The following is a 20,651-nucleotide window of genomic DNA, read 5'->3' as shown; positions in this document are numbered from 1 at the left end:
GGCTACATGATTGCATCAAAGCCAACCTCTCTCTGGACCCAGACTACACCCAAAAACATTTTGGTGAGACTGTTTCCTTCAGACATAAGGAAGGTTTCTCCGAGCTCTGAAATCCCACAACTAATTATAGCACCCCACATCCTTCCCCACCATCATCAACAGCAAAACCAGCTGCCAATCTGGGAGACAGAAGAAGACTCTAATCTCCACTGTGCCACTCCAGCCACCCCAAAAAAAGGCATTCTTCTGCCGGTAGTTATGATTTGCCTGCCCAAACGACCCGAAGTCCCATCAGCCAACACAAACTACGCTGCCGGGGCGGGCGCTCGGTGCCACATCCAACCTTCAAACCAAGCCAGGCAAAGAAAAATACAAAGCAACAGAAGGGAGGGAAAGCCCGGGTAAAAAGGATTCGGGAAGAACAGCCTCCTCTGCAGCTGCCAGCCTGGAGGTGAAGCGGTGCGGGAGCAGAGGTGACGGACAGCCTCGCCCGTCTGACAGCTCCGCTGGTGGGAAAGAAAACCACGGTATTTGTGCAAGGCTGGTTGGTTCCACGTTAAGAAAACACATCTGAGCCGACAGTGCTTTGCTTTACCACATGCCAGCTTCATTCAGCTTCAGAGCCAGAAAGCAGGACTCGGTCTCCTTATTGCCTCCACGGTTAACCAGCAATTTAGGACACAGACAAAGTCCTGAACTCGGGACCGCCCCCAGAGCAGCGAAAGGGACACGCCGCCTTTAACAGAAAACTTCCTTTGGAAAACATGAGTGCCCAAAGGAGGAGGTCCCTTAGTGACAGGAATGACCGTGTTGGGTAACACTGTGTAAAGACGGGCACAATGGAACAGATAAAAACAAAGAAAGTCAAAGAAAGAGACCGGGAAGCGATCTTTGTTGTGATGTCAACTGGTGCACGACCATGGCGAGGGAGGTGAGAAACGGGAACGGGTCATCGTGGGGACCCGTTAATTTATTAAAATGTCACAACAAAATGGGAGTAGCTGTGACTAACAAACCCAGGGAGCTCCAGGCAGCTAAACCAACCCAAGGGCTGACGGTTGATCAGAAAGGAAAGGCTGGTCAAAAGGAAGTAATGAAGCAGATATCCATCAAAGAACAAAAAGCAGGTCTGAGCGCAGAGCCAGAAGCAAGACCGCACCAGAACTTACAAATGAAGTGTAAAACATCAGACTTGGCAATCCTGCTGCCAAGGAATTATTTACCACACGACGATCAATATTACAATACACACAGAGACGAGTATTTTTATCTCAACCTCCATTTGACCCGGTGGGAGCTACAGACACTTTCTCACACTAATTCACATACTTCAAGGAGAGTCAAGATGGGAAAAAACGAGTTGGAAGCATTTCAGGTTCTGTCTCCTTTCAGCTCATTTTCACTGAATCATACCAAAACTATCTGAGGAAACAGTTCAGACCAAAACTATCTGAGGGAACAGTTCAGAATTGATTTGTGCTATCCAAGACCTGATCAGTAAAGCAAAATATTCAAGGATCACAGGAAGAGTTTCGTTCATGCATTGAGCCAAATCCTAGTTGTGCTGTCAGTCCTTTCAAGTCTTTGCCCTTCCTTCACTGCATCAAAAGCATCTCTTAAAAATTCCTCTGAAAACCCTGGACAAGTGCCTGAACTTCTAAGATCTATTCTCTATAGCCTTGAGCAAGAGTGATGGGAAATAAGCTTTCTCTCTCAATGGCTACTTTTAAGTTAAAAAAAAAAAGGCAACCACTACTAGACCTATTACAAATTTGGAAACTGCAGCTCAGAAAATAGGGAAGGAGGGCAAGGCAATGGAGGGAGGAAGAAGAGGTCTGATTTTCAGACAGTCAACTTGAAAAATCCTTACTTCAGTGAACTGGCAAATAATGTGTTAGACATCTCACTTCTGAAACACAACCATGCTAAAGGGAAAAGGGTTAATTATATCCCTTACGCTCCAGAGTATTTCAACAGGCTATGCATTATGTTCTTCTGAAGGGCAAGTCGTTCTTTTATTTATTGTTTAAAGCACAAACATAAACACAAAGTGTCCAACCCTAAGGTGGTGATTACCACTTTTACTTAAACAGAAATGCAGGGCTGCAGGCTTTCTCTGCTATAAAGCTTTAAAACCTGTTCTGTTCCTCTGACATTTTCCCCCCTCACTCTTCTCTGATAGAGATCACAAAAACAACGAAGACATCTGACATACAGGAGAACATCCTGCTGATTAAGAGAAAACAAGAGCACATTACTCTTGAGAGGATACGAAGCACCACTTCCTAATGCGTTCTTCTCTGTCAGCACAACAGGCTTCTTGTCATTTCAAAGGGAAACTGGTCATATTGATTTTTCCAAAACACAAGTATTATAAAAAAATTATACGTTTAATTGGTTTTAACAAAGCGCTCTTGTAGTGGGGCACATCAACAGAGATCCGACAGGACAAGATATAAGGTACCAAGTTGTGGCTGTAAGTATTTGAAGATTCTCTGCAAGCAATAGCATTAAGAACTGCCAAGATCGCTCCTCATAAAGCTTCTTGCAGCTCCTTTAAACCTCAGTACGACTGAGAGGTGTCTTTAATGTGTGGCAACTCTTACTCCTGAATTCACAACACCCTGAACAAACATCATACTTTGCTGAAAACCAGTGTCCTTTCCACGCCTCACCAAATTTCAACCATGCAACTCAGAGCTCCATGTTTGCTCAACTTTTTCTAGAGGAAAGGAAAGTTCTTTACACCCTCTCAGAGCAATTTATTCCTCTCGTTGTTCCCTTGCAAAAGCCAGACCAACTGAATCAGCTCCTCTGACTGAAAACCACACACTCTGACTGTCAGGAAGCCGGCAGGATTTTTTTTCCACTTTTGTTTACAGATTCGAAAGCTTAGCTGTTCTCAGACAGCAGCATCAGCCAGTTCTTTCACACCCATTCCCAGTTTTCTACAATCCTAATTAAGGCAACATTGGGGAAAACTTGCATGTGCTTTCCAAGGAAAAGGTACAGATTTCTTCTTCTCTTGGTTCTTTATTTCTGTTTTAACACAGTCTATCAGAGTGTACAGCCAGTCTCAATGGTTTGAAGACCATCTGAAAAGTCGTTACACAGAACACAGGTTGTTACTTCTCCTTTGAGAACATCCCTTCAGAAAAATTCTTTAAAATCAGAATTTTGTGAGGAATGCAGCAGAGGAGCATCCTCCCACCTCCTCTTAGTCTTCCAGGGAACTAAACTAAGTTCTCTCTTCCTGAAGTGATACTTCAAGGTTTCTTTATAGCTTGCTTCCAGTGTCATTCAGAACAGTGTACATCCTCCCTTTAATTTCTTCCAACAAATCCCCTTTCAGCAGAATTTACTCTCACATATGCAACGTGGGCAGAGTCTAGTAATGTGACTTAATAGTTCCTAACCAAAAAAAAAAAAAAAAAAGGTTTTGCTAACAGTAAATTCTAGGAAGGAAAAAAAAAAGGAAATTTTAAATCTTACCTGCGCACAGTTACCACAGTGTTTCTAATTAGTATCTGTCAAAAGAGCATTTCCATCACAAGATAAGGACAAAGCTGCAGAATGACAATTTGCCATTCATCAAAAGGTAACTGCAAACAAGAGACACACGAAACGTTCCGTGTCCCACCCCACTGGTGTCCCTGCATCCCTCCAGTGCCACCGTGCCTCTGCAGAGGAGCAGGGCACTGCCACAGCAAACAGCACTGCGGGCACAGGGGCTTCAGGGCAGATCGGTGTGCGCCAAGCTACAGAAACAGCTCTGTCACAAAGAACTCCAGCACAGGAGACTAATGAAAACTTTAATCTTCAGCTTCTATCATTAGCCACTTAAGACACCTCTTGCCCCCACCTTGCTGCGGGGAGAGCGTATTTTAGTGCGCGGATTATCATTCCTGGGAGGTAACTCAGGCGGCCAGACCATCACACACCTGTTCTCACTGCAGACATCCCTGTCCTCACACCCAGGGCAGCGTAGAGTTACTTCAGAGAGAGTCACTTCCACATTCCGGCCTCAAACTCCCCCTCCAAGAAGTGATCAGTCACTCTCGGCTTTCACACTTCAGTAATTTTGGAATCAACAGGAAACGGAGATCAATTGTGATTTTACTAACTCAATAGTGACTCATCATTCAACTCCCTGTAGCCTTCAAATTCATCTGTGAAGAGACGTGATAGCGAGGCCAAATTAAAAATAGCAAATCTGGCTCGCTCACAATTAACACTCACTTGTCCATCAGATTTGCCCTGGATTGCGACATTTTCGGGATTGCGACATTCCGGCCATTTGGCGTCAGATCCCAAGCGCACTCACAATTTGTCTCTCTCAACTCAACCAGGAAAAATAATCAATAGGAAAATTTATTATGTAAACCAACTGTACCACACCCTCTAACATCCATCCATCGCTCAATTTGCACATGTCTGAATGAGAGTTAACTCTGCCTATCACTGTTGCCAGCTACTGACAACAAATCTTTTATTCTTTGTATTATGAAAATACTTTCAAAATCATTAATTTCTTTCTGCTTACACAACCTTCAAGGCCAAAAAAACACCCACATTTGCATGAAATCGAAAGTCAATAAAAACCAATTATTTCATTTACAAAAATAGAAAATCATTTTATATAAACCACTTAAACGCATTCTTCTAAAAATAAACTTAATTACAAATCTAACATGAAATTGTAACAGCATATATTAGGGCAAATGCCTACTGTAATTTAAATAGAATAAAAATAGTAAGCATATAATTTACACCAAAAAAAAGTTGGGACTGGTGAATTTGCTGTTCAGCACTCTCTTGAAGCCACCCTTTGATGAAATGCTCAGAGAGCTTTTACCTTCAACAGCTACTTCTGCAGTGCCTCATTTCAGTTTTCTCCAATGGTTCAATTCAACAAGCTCTTAATCCCAAATTAAAAAGGACTCCTGCATAGAAACCTGTGAAACAGTCAGTGGGCAAGATCTGTGAACTCTAAACTTTTGAGAAACAATGACAAACTATTTTTTCTGTTTATTTTTTTTTAATCATGCCTCTCCTTCACACTTGGAGTTTTAATTAAATCTCAAAACCCAGATCTTCTGCATTTCAATTAAAATTCCATTTTCCATCCAAATAAAAAAAAATAACACAAATGAGAAGTAATCTACCAGAAAATACATCATTTGCCATTTTGTCACTTAAAAATGTGAAAATTAAGGATCTGAGCCAATGCATCCAAGGCATCTAATTATTTACATGAATTTGTAGAAACACATTGCTATTCACTAGCAAAAAGGTCTGTACTTTCAAAAATGGCTGGTTGTGAATCAGAGTTCTAACAGCTGTCAGTCATTAAAAAAAAATCTAACTAAAAATATGCAAAATGAGATACAAACTGTATATTCAGAGTGAGCTCTTCCTGCTTGCTGTTGTAAGTCACTATGAAAACCATCTACTCCATCTCAGTAAAAGAAAAAAAAAAAAAACACACATACTAGTACTGCTCTCAGGCCTTCATAATAAGGAAGAAATAAACTTTGGAGGACAAAATGGACCAAAACTCACAACATTTTCACCACAAGGTTGCAAAGCCACAGGACTCCATCCCCTCGGCCTCTCACGGTGCACTTCCATGAGAACAGAGGGGATACAGACAACCAGGGGTACAGACATCCTAAATGGAGCACCCTTCCCTCTCCCTGCACAACTCAGGAAACATGACATGACAATTACATCCTCAGCCCCTCTGCTCTCCCCTTCTCCCCATTAATCAGGATTCACCTCTTCCCGTGTCAGCAGCTCTGGGAGAAGCTGCGAGGGCATCAAACACAACCTCGAGACACTGGGAGCAGGGAGAATCATGCTGAGCTCAGAGCAGTGTTTTGATCCTGCAGTGAACAAGGGCTGTGGCCACATGTGCAACAAGCAAGAACGAGCTGCACACTTCTGTGAGCAGCTGCTCCTGAAGAAGGAAGAGAAATCCCATGGAATGAACAGAGAGTTTCCCAGCACATCCTCACAGCGAGGCCAAGCCACGCTCAACCCACCTCAACTTTTGTTTCATTCTTGCTGCACATGACACCAGGTAATGTTCACAGTTGCCTGTGAAGATCTGGGTGTATTTTTAGTGTAATATACTATCTCCTTATCAGTCAGCTGATGCCAACACCCCCATCCTCACACTTCTGTTCGGAGTGCAGTCATCCAACGCCTGGCAAGGAGCAGCTTCCCAGGGAAAGTGCTGTCACCTGGATGACAGAGCCACACGAGCATCCCAAGTCACGTCCCTGCTGCAGAAACTAAGCTTTTATCCATCCCCCCAAGGACTGCACTTTCTGTATTTTACAAATGAGGAGGGAAATACAGACTCCCGGAGGAGGAATACAATTTCTTCCCAACCCTTCAATACTGGCAGCTCCTGAAGCACGAGATGTGATCACTCCCTATTTTAGCATGCATGACTACCAATGCTCACACAAATTATCTGCTTCCTTTTAAAATCCAGAATTTAAAATTACAGTATTTAACTTGAGGCTTTTCTATCCAACTAGTGGATGGATAAAGGTGAATGCACTGGTAACTTCTTGCTACGCTTTATTTGCTCTTCGTTATAAAGAAGACCCTTGCTCTGAATTTATGCTTTTCAAATCAGGATTTAAATAAAATCAGATCTGGAAAGAAAAACAAATGTGAACACAACTGTGCAGCACTATGATACAGCATCTGATTCTCACATTCCAACTCTCTCGCTCCTCAACACTGCAATGTATCACAGACGAATTTAAAAATAAAGTCACTGGTATCAGCTACAAAGACACCAAGAAAATCCTCAGACACTGTTGGCTTAGCCAGCAGAATGTGTAATTCTTGTCTACACACTATCACTCTCTTTCATGAAAAATACTGGAAATATCTTTTTGCCAGGTTAACCAACTCTAACTTCAATCCTGCTGACATTTCTTAAGTAGAGCTGAATAATTCCATTCATATGCAAATGGTACAATAAGTCGTGAGTAGCAGCATTTGCAGCTCCCTTAAAGAGATGAGCATTTACTCTCTCCAAGTCTCATCTGCAGTGATGTACCCAAAATGTTATCGGGCCCAAAAGGTACAGCCCCAGCGACTTACAGAAGGAATATTTTCAGCCTTGATGTTGGTTGTTTGGTTTTTTGGTTTTTTTACTTTGAGGGGTATTTTTAAATATTAAAGAGATGAAAGAATCGAGAACTGAGATTGCATCTGTTGCCATCACAATTTAACCACAGTCCATGTATTTATACAGTGGAATCTCCAAAATAACACTGCATCTGTTAAGATGACAGTGTTTTTCCATGGGCTGCTCTGTGTTGTAGTGGAGTTACTCTGAAGCTGATGCTTTTGAAGTGCTGATTGCGATCCACCCCGAATTCTTTTTGTAATCTTCCTCAAACATGTTGAATTATCAAGCTGTTGCATTCCTCAGCGTGGCTTGGGAACAACAAAACCCTCATACATCTCATCAGCGGGCATTTGGCACTGAAGCCTCACAGCTAATGCAACATGCTTATTTAAACAATGAACTACCCAAAGAGCTGCACAGCCCGTGTACAAACAGATGTGTGTTTGGTGTGTGCTCTGCTGCAGCCCAGAACCTCCACCACAAACACTCCACTGCACTTCTCTGTGCAAGATCTCTGCAGGACAACAACTGCACTGACTTGGAAGGGCCTTTGTTCCTTCACTGGCCACTTCAGAACCACAACCCATCTAAGAATATCTAAGGCTGAATCTTAAAGAGACTCTCACAACAGAATTTGAATATTCAAAACCTATGTCATGCCTCTCGTTGAGATATAGTATCAATGAAAATATTTGTCCACGTAGTCAGCCTACTCCAATGTGACAAAAATATAAACATTTTATTAGCGCTCACACAAAAAATAAACAAGCAAACCTTCAGTCACCCCCAGGCAGGACCCTGGCAGGCTCAAGTCAGTCTCTAACCAAGCCAAATCTCAAGTCTGAAATAACTAATTTGCTTTTCTTACACCCCATGGCTACTCTTTTCTACGGGGACAACTGCAGAGACTCCAGCTCCACCAAGGGCACAGCTGCAGGGAACACCAACATCACTTAATAACACAAAATCGCCACATCCAAGGAGCACAATCAACAGGACTAACAACAGACCCTTTGACTTTTTGCATCCCCCTCCACATACAAGTGGTCATACATCTTACTAGTCTTCAAGTGCCCCCAGTCTCCCAACTCTCAGGTCTGAGGAAGAGGAGCAAAGCGCACAGAGTAACAGTAACTCACATGGATCTCTGAAAACACCTGGATATTCACTCATTCCATACATCCCAGGAGATAGTGTGCAAGCGACCGAAAAATTTACATCCATCTCACAAACAAACAATACGACAAAAGCTTCAGCCACAACGAGCTGAAAGATGATGTTAGCTGCAATCACTACAGCACCACAAGCTGCTTCCTCCTGCTGGGGTTCAGAAGAACCAGAGAGAAGTAACAGCTAATCCAGTAGTGGAAGTCAGGCTCTATCACAATTCCCCTGGGCTCCCCCTTCTATCCAGTGGAACTCTGAACTCTTCAAGTTTCCTCGTCACCCTGCTGAGTCTCTCTAAAGTTGGTTCTCAGCTGAAAGAAAGGTGGAACCACCTGAGAGCTTAAAAAAACCAATCCACGCTATGTAAGCCCAGCAGTATTTTGGAGAACAAACCAAATCCCCAGGGGGACACACGGAATTTGACTAAGGAAGGCAACTTAACTACACATCAAAAATCCCAGAAAAGAGAAAAGAAGAACACAGTAAAACTAACTTCTGCCCTGGCAGAGCACGGGGACAGGGTAAACAAGGAATTTCCATTGCCATTTCAACTCTTCACACTTCAGCCAAGTGTTACTCTGAGGTCAGCTGAGCTGGGCAAACACGTGTCCATTCCTACGGTGCAGGGCTGGTTCCACACTCCCTGCCCAACAAGAACAGAGTGCACTCTTCAGACCTTTCAAGGCTACTCTCACACAGACAGACCCAAGAGGATGTGAGAAGAGCAGCAGCAAAGTAAAAATTACTACTTGTAGAAGGTCAAAATGTGGAGAAAACTCTAAATTGAAGCCAATGGAAATAATAAGGGAACCAACCCAGCGAGAACCAGGGATAAAGCCCTTCCCTGCAAACACAAGCCAATTCTCTTGCAAGAAGTTGGTTATAGACAGTTTCCAGGGGCAGCTGTCACCAGATTTTTCTCCAAAATGCTGTATGCCTTTGACTAAAGCTTAAGATTTGAACTATCCCTGTCTACAAGAAGACCTTTCACTTTGAAAAACCTGCAATCATTTTTATGGCTGCTCTATCACACATCATTACGGGGGCTTTTTCCCCTATCCCATAAATTCCTTCAGGAGCTTGCTTCTCAAATATAATGAGCTGCCTGTCTACAGAATCAGGAAAATCAGCACTGAGTCAATTTATGTTTGGGGAAGCTGTTTCTAGCATCCAAGAGACCTGGAATTCTCTTTCCCCACCAATAACGCTCTCCAAACACAAGGGCTTAGCTCTTGGAAACTTCTCCCGTGCACACATCCCGGGAAGACTTCCCAAGGCGAGCACCACGATCCATATGCAAATCAGACACAGACTCTAAGTACAAGTACCAAGTACAAGCACCTTGCTAGAACACCTCTTACAAACCCACAGCAATGCTAGCAGAGAAGAGTAAATAAAACAAAGCGATGCCACCCTAACCTCAGCAACACACAGCAACCAGCAGACCCTTTCAACTGCTGTGCTTACAACTTCTCATCCCATAAATGCTCTCCCTGGCTCAGCAGAGATGTGTAACTAAAAACAAAGTGAGCACCTTGGTCCTCCCTGCCACTTCGTCTCATCTGTCTCACGTAAGAACTGCCACTACACCAACAGTTTGAAGATAATGATGTACTCTCACTTGAGAATCACACACTCAGCTGCAGCTACCTACTGTATTCCAGTAGTAACAAATGGGAGAGATACTTCAAAGAGCACATTATCCCAGCTCTAATTTATGCATGCTCCCTCTTACCATCAAGCCATTTATTTTAAACCTGTCAGATATACTTGTAACGTAGCATCATGAATAATTTAAAAAGTAATCTGTATAAACCAAGTTTATAAACTTAACAGCAGGTACAGTACCTTTCATTCAAGCAGACTGCTCTCTGATAAAGTACAAGGGATCTTTGACTACTTCAGCATGTATTCATTTCATGCATTCTGAACTTCAAAAAATTCTTCTTTCCTGCCTCCAATCAAACCCTCTGCTATTTGAACAGTGTTGCGTAAGGAGATCGCTTAAAAGAATAGTGTAATAATTTGCAAATTGTTCGAATTAAAGGAAAAACACTACAAAGCTGCAGGAAACAGACAGTAAAAATGACCCATCACCAATTCAACAGCAGGGGAGCACCACTCGTGTAAAGTTTGCCTCTGTCATTAAAAGTTCTTAATATTTCCTGCATCTGCCTGATGTTGTCACTTTGTGACATTGCTCCCAGCACAGGCAGAAGGGATGCTCGATGAAGAACTCCAAAAAAAGCCCATCTGTTAAGGGAAAGTGTTTTGATCAGTTGATGCTCACACTTCCAAGTAAACAGAGCTATCTTTACAGCACGTAATGGCACCAATAAGGGGTTGGAGATAACATTCCCTGACCGGTCACAGAGCTATTGCAGCAACTTCTGCCTCGATGGCAACACAGGCAAACAAACTCATTCGGCCAGGGCACCTGCCCCAAACACAAACCTTCACAAACCAAGTGTTCACCAAAGCAGGACACACACACTGAATTAATAAACTATGATGGTAAAGCACATTTTCTATTTCCTGCTTTAAAAGGTTTATTTGTATCATTCACACTTTTTTAAAGTCAACAATGAAACAAAGTCTTAAAACTCAATCCAGTCAGCAAGGTGACAATGGGAATTACTGCCCTAAGTTATTATTAAAGTGACTCTGTGCTGCTGCAAAAGTGTACATTTGATATTCTACCCAATTATTCACTAGTGGATTTGGTCCTCTAAAGGAATAAATCTTAGTACTTTACTGGGGTGTGAAATCCCTTCTCCTCATACAGGTCCAGAGACAACAGCCTCATTGAAAAAATTATCTGGAAAGTCACTGAAATACACAGATGTTTGGTTCTGCTCAAACCATCAAGCTTACCAAGAAAGAAACAGACTAACTGCAAATGTACAGCTCTGGATATTCCAAAATAATAATAAAAAAAAAAATTCCATGACATTAACGCTTAGGAGTCATATGTAAATCAATCTGGAAATAAAGAAGCAACAATTTTGCTTTTCAGCACATTTTAAACAATCTTGTGCCACAACAGCAACTTCCTGAGGATATCAACACTGAAGAAGTTAATTGGTGTCTTGCAAGATATCCTAAGGGAATGGCTTATGTTTTGCATTTGCAAAGGTTAGAAAGCAAAACTTTCAGTGATAAGGGTGAGTTAATCTTCACAACACACCCGGGTTTGTCACAATGTATCTCCTTAATTAATTAATAAGTCAAACTGTTATCAAACTTAATGAGCAAAACCAACAAGTCCTGTCCAAAGGAACCAGAGTCTATCTTTGAGTTTGAGGACTCAAACAGCTCTGTTTGCAGAGCACAGAAACATATGAATGAACACTGTGTGTTGCTGATCGTTTGCCGGTCCTCAAAGTTTCTCTCAGACATTTCTGGACACAAAAAAAGACAAATATAGTACTCCAGAAATCAGTCCAGATTGTACCTGTCATGACTTGGCTAAGAAGGAAAAGAAAGCAGCCCAAAAAAAACCACACACAAGACAGGCTGGCTAACAACCACCAATGTGTCTTCATCAACTGCTTGTTTGTTGAGTTCTGCTTTTGTACAATGAAAAAAAAAAAAAAGTGAAACTATTCTTTTTAAAGTGGCTTTCATAAATCATAAAAACTAATCCAACTAACCTACACAAAGAAGCTGTCTATACAATTTACAGTGATAGAAAAATTACACACGTCAAATAGATCAAAATACTAAAACAGTATTTCTACCTTTCAAACACATCACTACATTCCCAAAGTCTTTCTACACAAAAACTCTTAAAAGCAGCACGTTCCATTAGCACCAAAGCTCAGAAACCTTAAAAGCTCAGCTCTGTCAGGAAGATCCAAATTAAACTGCAACTACAAATCTGCAACAACTTTAATTATGAGACTCCCGAGACAATTACTTAAAGTGCAGCTTTTTTTTAAAATTTAGCATCCACAATAGTTTTCAATAATAAACTGCAGTTTACCCATTCCTATGTATGCACTCACACATAAATAAAAACCAGCTGCTACTTATCAAGCATTTCCAAATGTGAAAGCTTTACACTAAAATCCAAGTAAGAATGTATTTCATTTCAGAAACCAAAGTTTCATGAAGTTTTTCAGCAAGTTGCCATCAGCTTTTCAAGTAAAATAAGGCTCATGAAGTTTATTAATTTAACTACATATAATTCAGATAAATACCCTAACTTCTTAAAAATAATTTAATTCAGCACATTTTGTAAGTTATGAACTTTAAGGCCATTACAGATGATGAGCTAGATAAGTTGTTTGCTGTGTGGGATCACAAAGTTAACATCCAGTGTGAGAAAAACAGGTTTCCTGCATGTATTATTGCCTCTCTCTCTCTCTCTCTCTCAAAGTTCAGGACCATAAACAAACTTCTCTACAATGAAGTTTGCGGTAGCTCACAATTCACACAGATGGAATATACACACAGTATAATTAATCATTTAACAAAACTGCCTCTTCTGCTCTCACTGAGATAATCGTTCCAATGATCACTGGTAAAATCTACCTCAGAGTAAAAAGAAAACAAAAATTACTGGGGAAGAGAAAAAGCATTAGTTAAACATGAACTGAAATTATCCTTTAAAGCTAATAGTTTCAGCCCTGGAATGGATTTTAATTTTAAATGTTACATGCTTAAAAAAAAATTCTCCTCCAAGATCTCCTTAGTAAATGCCAGTTTAGCAGAAAATTAAACAGGATTTGAAACAACTTTTCCCATGGTAACACATACTGATAGGAATTAATTATTTACCAATGAAGACTGATTCAAAAAACATCACGTGGATGCTCTTTAACACTAGATTTTGTGTGTATCTTTCAAGATGAAAACAATTTCAGCATCACTGGCATGTGTTTTAACCATACCCTAGAATTAGTCTGGAGGAACAACACATCAGGGAAAAGCTGACACAAAAATTAACACAGTAGTTGATCACATGTGAGCAATCTCCCCATTAAACCAAATAAATCATGTCTTCTGTTGTGCTGAAGTCAAACTAATTGATCTGTCTTCTTGCTCTCTGCAGGCCCTTCCTTCCCTCACTTTTCAGAACATGAACTAAGTTAAATTCCCTTCACTTTACACACACAAAACCGCCCAGTGTTTCTTCCTCAAATGTTGGTTCAACACTGAAACTTCCAACACACCTTTATTCCTCACCCATCCCTCTGCTTCCTCACGTTCAACACATTTTGTCTGATATTAGCTAAGTCACTTCCATTTCCTAACCCTCTCAGTTTCTGACTCACACAAGCCTTTGCTCCAGTTCTGGTTTGCAAACCACAAGTCCAACCCAACCCAATCAAAAAAAAGTCCAGCACTGCCTGGTCACTCTCCTTGCCCTGGGCTCCAGGCACCATCACTCCCTGCACTCTCCTCTCCTCTCCCTTTTCTGCTGAACCCTCTGACGCCAATTTCCTCACTGGCTCTGGCATTTTCTGTTCACAACCTCAATTACAGCAGGAATTATCCAACTCCCAGTTACCAACATTCCCCAACCACTGGGCGTGCAGGAAAATGCTGATGCAAAAGCAAGGTGTGTGTAACGCCGACACTCAGCAGGTCATGAGGGCTTTTACTAAGCAACCTGGGAGAGAGATTAAGCATCAGCATGAGCTACTGTTCATTATCAGAAACACAACATCCAGCCTGGATAGACAAACAAAAACTCGGGCGCTGACATGAGCAGACCCATCAAGATATCCATCAATTTGAAGTACTATCACACCTAAAACTATTATTTTCCTTCCAAGTGTTTAACCCGTTCCCTCCTAGACGTTCCCTCTGTAAATACACAGAAGGCTGAAAATCAAAACCCCATCGTGCTCAAGGGAGAAAAGGAAGAAAACCCCGTGTTTATGTCTCATCTTAAACCCACCCCCAGCATCAAACAGCCTCCAACAGTTGTAGCTTTACACATCAAACGCACGGGTACAGCACCACAAACTCCAGCTTAATGAAAGGTCTTCTCATTTCCATTTTTGTGCCATTCTAACACAATCTCAGGGAATTCTCAGCATTTTTAAATTACTTTTTCTGAATGAGAAGCTCTCCGCTGAAGCTACCTGCATTTTAAAGAAGTTTCTGTCACATAACTACCAACACATTTTATATAATTTAGCATTAAAGGGATGGGTCTCTCCCCTCCTGTTGTAACTCCTTTGTATTCCTATTTAGGAATGCCTTGCTTGTTTGACCGAAAATGGAAGTGCCTTTTAGCTATGACACAGTATATATGAAAAACAAATAAAAATTAAGATTAATCTTCCTTCCACTATTGTGGGGAGAGAGAAGAATATGAAGAGATGTAAAACATCTGCTCTGGAGATCATTTTTCCCCCTAACAGCAAAATTCTTTCAGCAATAACTCGTGAAAACAAAGGCTATTAAACTGTAAACTACAAAGACAATCGATTAGAGGCAGTATTCAGCTAAGACAAGTTTTTCAGCATATCTTCCCACATTTAAATGCCTGGATCTTCTTCAGAAGATATTTCATTCAGGATGTTCATTTTAGGTAAGTGGTAAGCACAAACACTTCAGAGGACTACAACCTAAACTCCTAACATACTCCTCTGCATTACTTCATTGCCAGGGCTGGGTGAGCATTTTTACTTCAAGGTACTTTGTACCAGGTAAAACAAGGAAAACAATTCTAAGTGTGTATCCTAGCAGTTTAAGAACGCACCAGATCTCCTCCTCCTCCCATTCTGTTTCTCCACGCTACTGGATCCTTGGTAAGCCCTTCCCTGCAAAAGTGCACGGGGGTTTTGTTTAAACTTTAAACTTAAAGATTAATCTTCCCTCTTAAAAACAGCACTAGCCAAGAAGTTCTACTCATGGAAGTAAGACTGCAGCTCTCCAGACCTAGCTGGCCCAAAAGCCTAAACTGGGCCTTAATTTGCAAGGAGTTAACAGGCATTTACTGCCTAACAAAATATAATTATTACTCAACATGTATTACAGGCTCCGTCTATGTGCTTCTTGCTCACTTATCTTTTTTTGTGTACTTAGCCTCACTGTCAGTGCATCCAAAGAACTTCCCTTTCTTTTCAGTCTGAAACCACTACTTTCAGAAAAGCCCTTCTGCCTCCTAAATTCTTTCCCTTTACATTTAAAATGGAGAAATTTGATCTCCTCGTTCCTTCCCTCCAACAACGCGTATCTTTCTGAAAGGGAGAGGCACACAACAGCTCCAGGAGTGTATCGAAAAACACACGGCAGAAGAAATTAAAGCATCAGGATGCAGTACAGACATCCCTGTTTCTGCAGACGCTGAAGGAGAGAGGAGCACTGTTTAAAATGGTTGGGCTCCAAGGCACATTTACCATCCCTCCGTCTACAGAGATACTCCTGGAAACAAGGGAAGGCTAATTTCATGCAAGAAATCCTCAATCCAGCGTGAGCCCGACATACCAGGAGAAAACCGATCAGCCCCGGGATTAATCCGGCGATGATTGCAGTGTAATCAATGGCAGCGCAGCCCTCCCTGCCCCCTCGATTCCCCCTGCGCCCGAGAGGGGCGGGCACTGCAACACAATCACAGGTTGGAAACGCACAAAAACAAAGTCGGGGCTCCGGCAGCTCCCGAGCGAGGCGGGCGGCTCCGGGCTGAGGATCCGCGGCCGGAGGGAGCCGGGCCCCGCACGGCCAGCCCCGTTCTCCCGGTGTTCCCCGATCCCCGTTCTCCCGCTGTTCCCGGAGCCCCGTTCTCCCGGTGTTCCCGGAGCCCCGTTCTCCCGCTGTTCCCGGAGCCCCGTTCTCCCGGAGCCCCGTTCTCCCGCTGTTCCCCGATCCCCGTTCTCCCGCTGTTCCCCGATCCCCGTTCTCCCGCTGTTCCCGGGGAAGCGGCTCGCACGCCGCTCGAGCCTCGGCGCTGGGTGCAAACACGGCCGCTTCGAAAAATGCATCACCCCTAAGATCGCAGCCCGTTCGGCCATCAAACCTTTCTTTATTCAGGCACAAACGCAAAGCGTCGATGTGCGAATTAATTTTTTTTTTTTTTTAACGAACGGCAGCCCGTGACCTTTATATTGCGGGATGCCGCCGTAATCCCGCACCCCGCGCACAGCGAGCGAAACGCCGGCAATAAAAGGCAAAGGCGTTCATTTCCAGGAATCCCTCACTCACTACGGCCGGTTATTGCACACAGCCTCTAAATATTGACAGAGATCAAGCTCCTTCCATGCGGGGAAAGCGAGCGGAGTCCTCCCCAGCCTGCCAGTGTTTACTACGCAGCTCGCAGCCCTGGCTGCGGCGGCTGAGCGCTGCCCCGCGCCGGGGGGACACAAAGGAGGGGCACGGCCGCCTCCGCCGGGCTGCGGCGGTGCCCACCCGTGTGTGCACAGGCAGGCGGCCGCCCCCGGGGCAGGAAGGCGGGCATGGCGGGACGGAGACGCGCAGCCCTGGGTTGCTAAACGTGCTCGAGGAGCAGACGCGTAACAGGAGGAAAACACGCAGAGCCCCGCGGGCAGAGGCCACAGCCGCTCGGCGCCGCGGCGGGAAACGGCGGCAGCCCCGGGAGCCCCCCTCACAGCCACGGGCACGGAGCCCCTCACACGGACCCCGGGACGAACAGGGACCCCTCACACCCTCCCCAAGGACGGGGAGCCCCTCGCACAGAGCCCAGACACGCGGGGAAGCCCCTCACACACACACACACACAAACACACGGCGAGGGAGCCCCTCGCCCAGGGAACCTCCTCACACACACACACAGAGGGAACCCCTCTCTCACACACACACACACACACAGAGGGAACCCCGTCGGCAGCCCCCTCACACACATGGAGCCCCACACACACACACACGGAGCCCCTCACACACACACGGAGCCCCTCACACACACACACGGAGCCCCCCACACACACACACGGAGTCCCCCCCACACACACACGGAGCCCCTCACACACACACCCCCCCAAACACAGGGAGCCCCTCACGCATACACACACACACGCAGGGAGCCCACTCACACATTCATACAGGGACCCCCCCTCACACACACCCACATGAACGCGCACATTCACAGAGGGACCCCCTCACACACACAAACACGGGGAGCCCCTGACGCCCCCCGAACGCGCACAGGCAGCCGCCGCCCTCGCCCCCTCCCCGGCAGCCCCTCACTCGGGGCTCCCTCACCGCGGGGACCCGCGCCGCGGCCCCGGCACGCACTGTACTCACTTTCCCCATTTGTTGGCCACAGACAAAGTGCGGCGAAGACGAGCAGGAACCCCCAGACGACGGCGAGGGACTCTCCTCCAGCGCCAGACTTCATTCCTCTTTCTTTAATTGGACAAAATCCCCCTTTCCGAAAACAAAACAAAGCAAAAAGAAGTCCAGAATTGTTCGGTTTCTTTCCTCTCCCCGTCCTCTAAAAATAACGAGCGGCGGAGGAGAAGCGGGGCAGGGTAAATAAATCCACGTTGCCTCAAGAAATGAAGGGGAAAAAAAAAAAAAAAACCAAACAAAAAAACACAAGAAAAAAAAAAACCACAAGACCCTTCGGAACGGCAAACCGGAGGGTTGCTGAGGTCCCTGGGTGTTGATCTTCCGGAGCAACCACACCAAAAATACACAGATCTTCACGATGTATTAACGGCAACAACAACAAGGCATGGAAGCCCCGGGGCGACGCTGTCTCCGGGGCGGCGGGGCGGGCTCGGGGCGGCGGGCGGGGGGCGCCGCCGTCTCCCCTCAGCGCTGGCTGCGGTGGTACATCGTGCACAGGAGCCGCAAACACGAGGCGCATCGGGGCTGGCAGTCGGCATCTTCAACCTCCATTTTCAAACACCGCACACACGCACACACACAGAGACACAAAAACTGGGAGGGCCGCGAAGGGAGGGGAAAGGAGGAGGGGGGGGCGCGACCCAGACAATCCTATTACAAAACAACAACAGCTCCGCCGTCCCCCCGCGCGGGGACGGGGCTGCCCCGGCGGGATCCCCGCGGCTCCGCTCCCCGCTCCGCCGGGGAGCCGGGGGGGGGACACCCCACGCACAACCACCACCCACAACAACGCCGCCGCCGCCACCACGAGTCCGGCTGCCTGCAGAGGCTCCAAATGCAGAATTTGGGTCGAAAATGAATTAAAAAGGCTTCCCTCCTACTCCTCCTCTTCCTCTCCTCGGCGCGGCTGCCACAAGCTCTTTCCCAAAAAAAAAAAAAAAAAAGGAAAAAAAAAAAAAAGCCGAATCCAGGACACACACACAAAGCAGCAGCAGCAGCGGCAGCAGCAGCAGCAGCGGGGCGAGCGGAGCGCTCAGCACCCCGCCTCCTCCCCCCGCAGCTCTCCTCTTCGCATCCCTCCGAGCCGCCTTGCCATCGCGGCGGGGGCGGGGGGGAGGAGGACGACGACAACAACAACAACAACAACAACAAAAACCACCCAGCGAATTTGTAAATCCTTTCCTTTTTTTTTTTTTTTTTTTTTTTTTTTCTTTTTTTTTTTTTTTTCCTCCCTTTCCTCTTTTCCCTCCTCCTCTGGGTGCGCGCGCGCTGCGAACCTTCCCCCGGCGCTGCCCAGCCCAAGGCAGGGGGAGGGGGATCCGGGAGAGGTGTGTGTGCGAGGGAGAGCAGGGGGGTGCGGGGGGCGAGGAAGGCGATCCGGTTTGCTGAAGGTCAAACCCCAGGAGCTTGTTGCGAAGGGTCTGTAATTCCTCCGGGGAGGAACGGGGCGGGGAGGGAGACGGGGGGGAAGGGTCTGCTGCTCTGCTGCTCCTCCCGATTAATTCGCCGCTCGCTTGCAGCAGGGTTCGCAGCGCTCTGCTGCCGCGTCTGCCCACCCCCTCCTCCCCTTATCCTCCTCCTCCTCCTCCGCGCTGGCTCCCCGTGCACGGCGGAGAGGGAGCGCTGGTAAACAAGAGCCCGGCGTCGCTCCGCCGCCGCTTCTCCGCTCTGCGGCCGCGCGGGGCCGGGGCTCGCGCCCTCCCTCCCCTTCCCTTCCCTTTCCCTTCCCCTTCCTTCCCCTCCTTTCCCCTTTCCCTTCCCCTCCCTCGCGCGCTCCCGCTCCCCCCGCGGCCTCCCCTCGCCCAGGCGGCGGCGCCGGCGGCGCGCGCGGAGGCGGCGGCGGCGCGAGCGAGCGCCGGGAAAAACCCGGAGCGGAGCCGGGACCGGGAGGATGCTGCGCCTCGGGATGCTGCGGGGCCGCCGCCGCTCCTGCCTCTGCCCCGGCCTTCCCGAGCGGGGAAACGGGAGAAGGAGACCTGGGGATGTGCAGCGAGCATCCTGCGGGGCGGCGGGAGAGGCCACGAGCGAGCCCTGCCAGAGGAAACGCCGCTGTGCTCGTGACAAATAAATAAATTAAATAAAAACGTATAAAAAAGGCAGGGATGTGGGGTTAGGAGGAGGGAGAAATCCGTAGTTGCGATTTTTACATGGCGTGTCTATTTTTTTACAGCATTTAATGGAAGGCACTCCTCAGTTTCACACTGAGAACAGGGCCAAGGGCTGACCCTGGAGCGCTGCTCCCAGGGATGTGGGTCAGGAGGGAAGGACAGGGATGCCAAGGCTCGGCACGGGGCAGGGGACAAACAGTGGAACGTGTCCCCATCCACACTCACCATCCTCCCCTTGCGCGCTCACCGTCCCCATCCAGCGCTCCAACATCGCCACTCCGTTCTCAGCTCTTTGCTCCTATCCCTCGATGACACTGGATGCCCAGGCCCCAAATGATGGGGACGTGGCATGAGGTGAAGCAGAGAAGGTTTGGGTTTTCAGAATCGGAAGACGTGGGCCGTGTTCCCGCTGTTTCGCCAGAGCTCGTAGTAGCCATGCTGCGCGGCATATGGGTGTCCTGAGTAATCACAGATTTGTTGCAATACTTTGGCATGGGGAGATAGCAAAATGATGCTGAAGTATAAGAAAGCAGACATCTGCGAGCATTAGCGATGTTCTAGGCTGTTGAGTTTTTGGTTGTTTTTTTTTTAAAGTACATTAAGAAATTTGCAAATGTCACATTATTAATGCAAATGTCAAAATTAAGTTTTTACATTTAAACCTGTGTTCTTTTCGAGCATCTTGTATTACAATATCCTTCAGTGATGCTACCTCATAATTTCCAACAACCTTGTACTGTACATGTTTTTCTTCTTGTAGTTTCTCCACTCGTTCTTCTGCTGTTTGCCTTGTGAGAATGGTCCAGTTGTCTGAGTTACTCATTAGCTCTTGTACCCCTCAGGAAAGATGCAAAGGTTCAATTCTGTGTCACACAAATTGAAGGGAAGATTATCACTCGGTACAACAGGGCCAGGATTGCCACACAAGCACACTTATGCAGGATTCTGTCAATAAA

General features: G+C 45.9%; 1 protein-coding gene across 1 annotated transcript in view; it reads right to left on the bottom strand.

The window, feature by feature from the left end:
• IGF1R (insulin like growth factor 1 receptor) overlaps positions 1-17,825 on the bottom strand; it is a 171,359-nt gene extending 153,534 nt beyond the window's left edge. The window contains exon 1 of the mRNA XM_066328270.1: positions 17,540-17,825. Within this exon, the coding sequence (XP_066184367.1) occupies positions 17,540-17,633 (94 nt within the window). The 5' untranslated portion in view covers positions 17,634-17,825. The remainder of the gene's footprint in view (positions 1-17,539) is intronic.
• Positions 17,826-20,651: the final 2,826 nt, after the last annotated feature.

The sequence above is a fragment of the Sylvia atricapilla genome, chromosome 13 (genome assembly GCF_009819655.1).
Source record: "Sylvia atricapilla isolate bSylAtr1 chromosome 13, bSylAtr1.pri, whole genome shotgun sequence".
Lineage (NCBI taxonomy): Eukaryota > Metazoa > Chordata > Aves > Passeriformes > Sylviidae > Sylvia > Sylvia atricapilla.
Note: the sequence above shows the minus strand (reverse complement) of the source record. Positions and strands in the feature narration are given on the sequence as shown.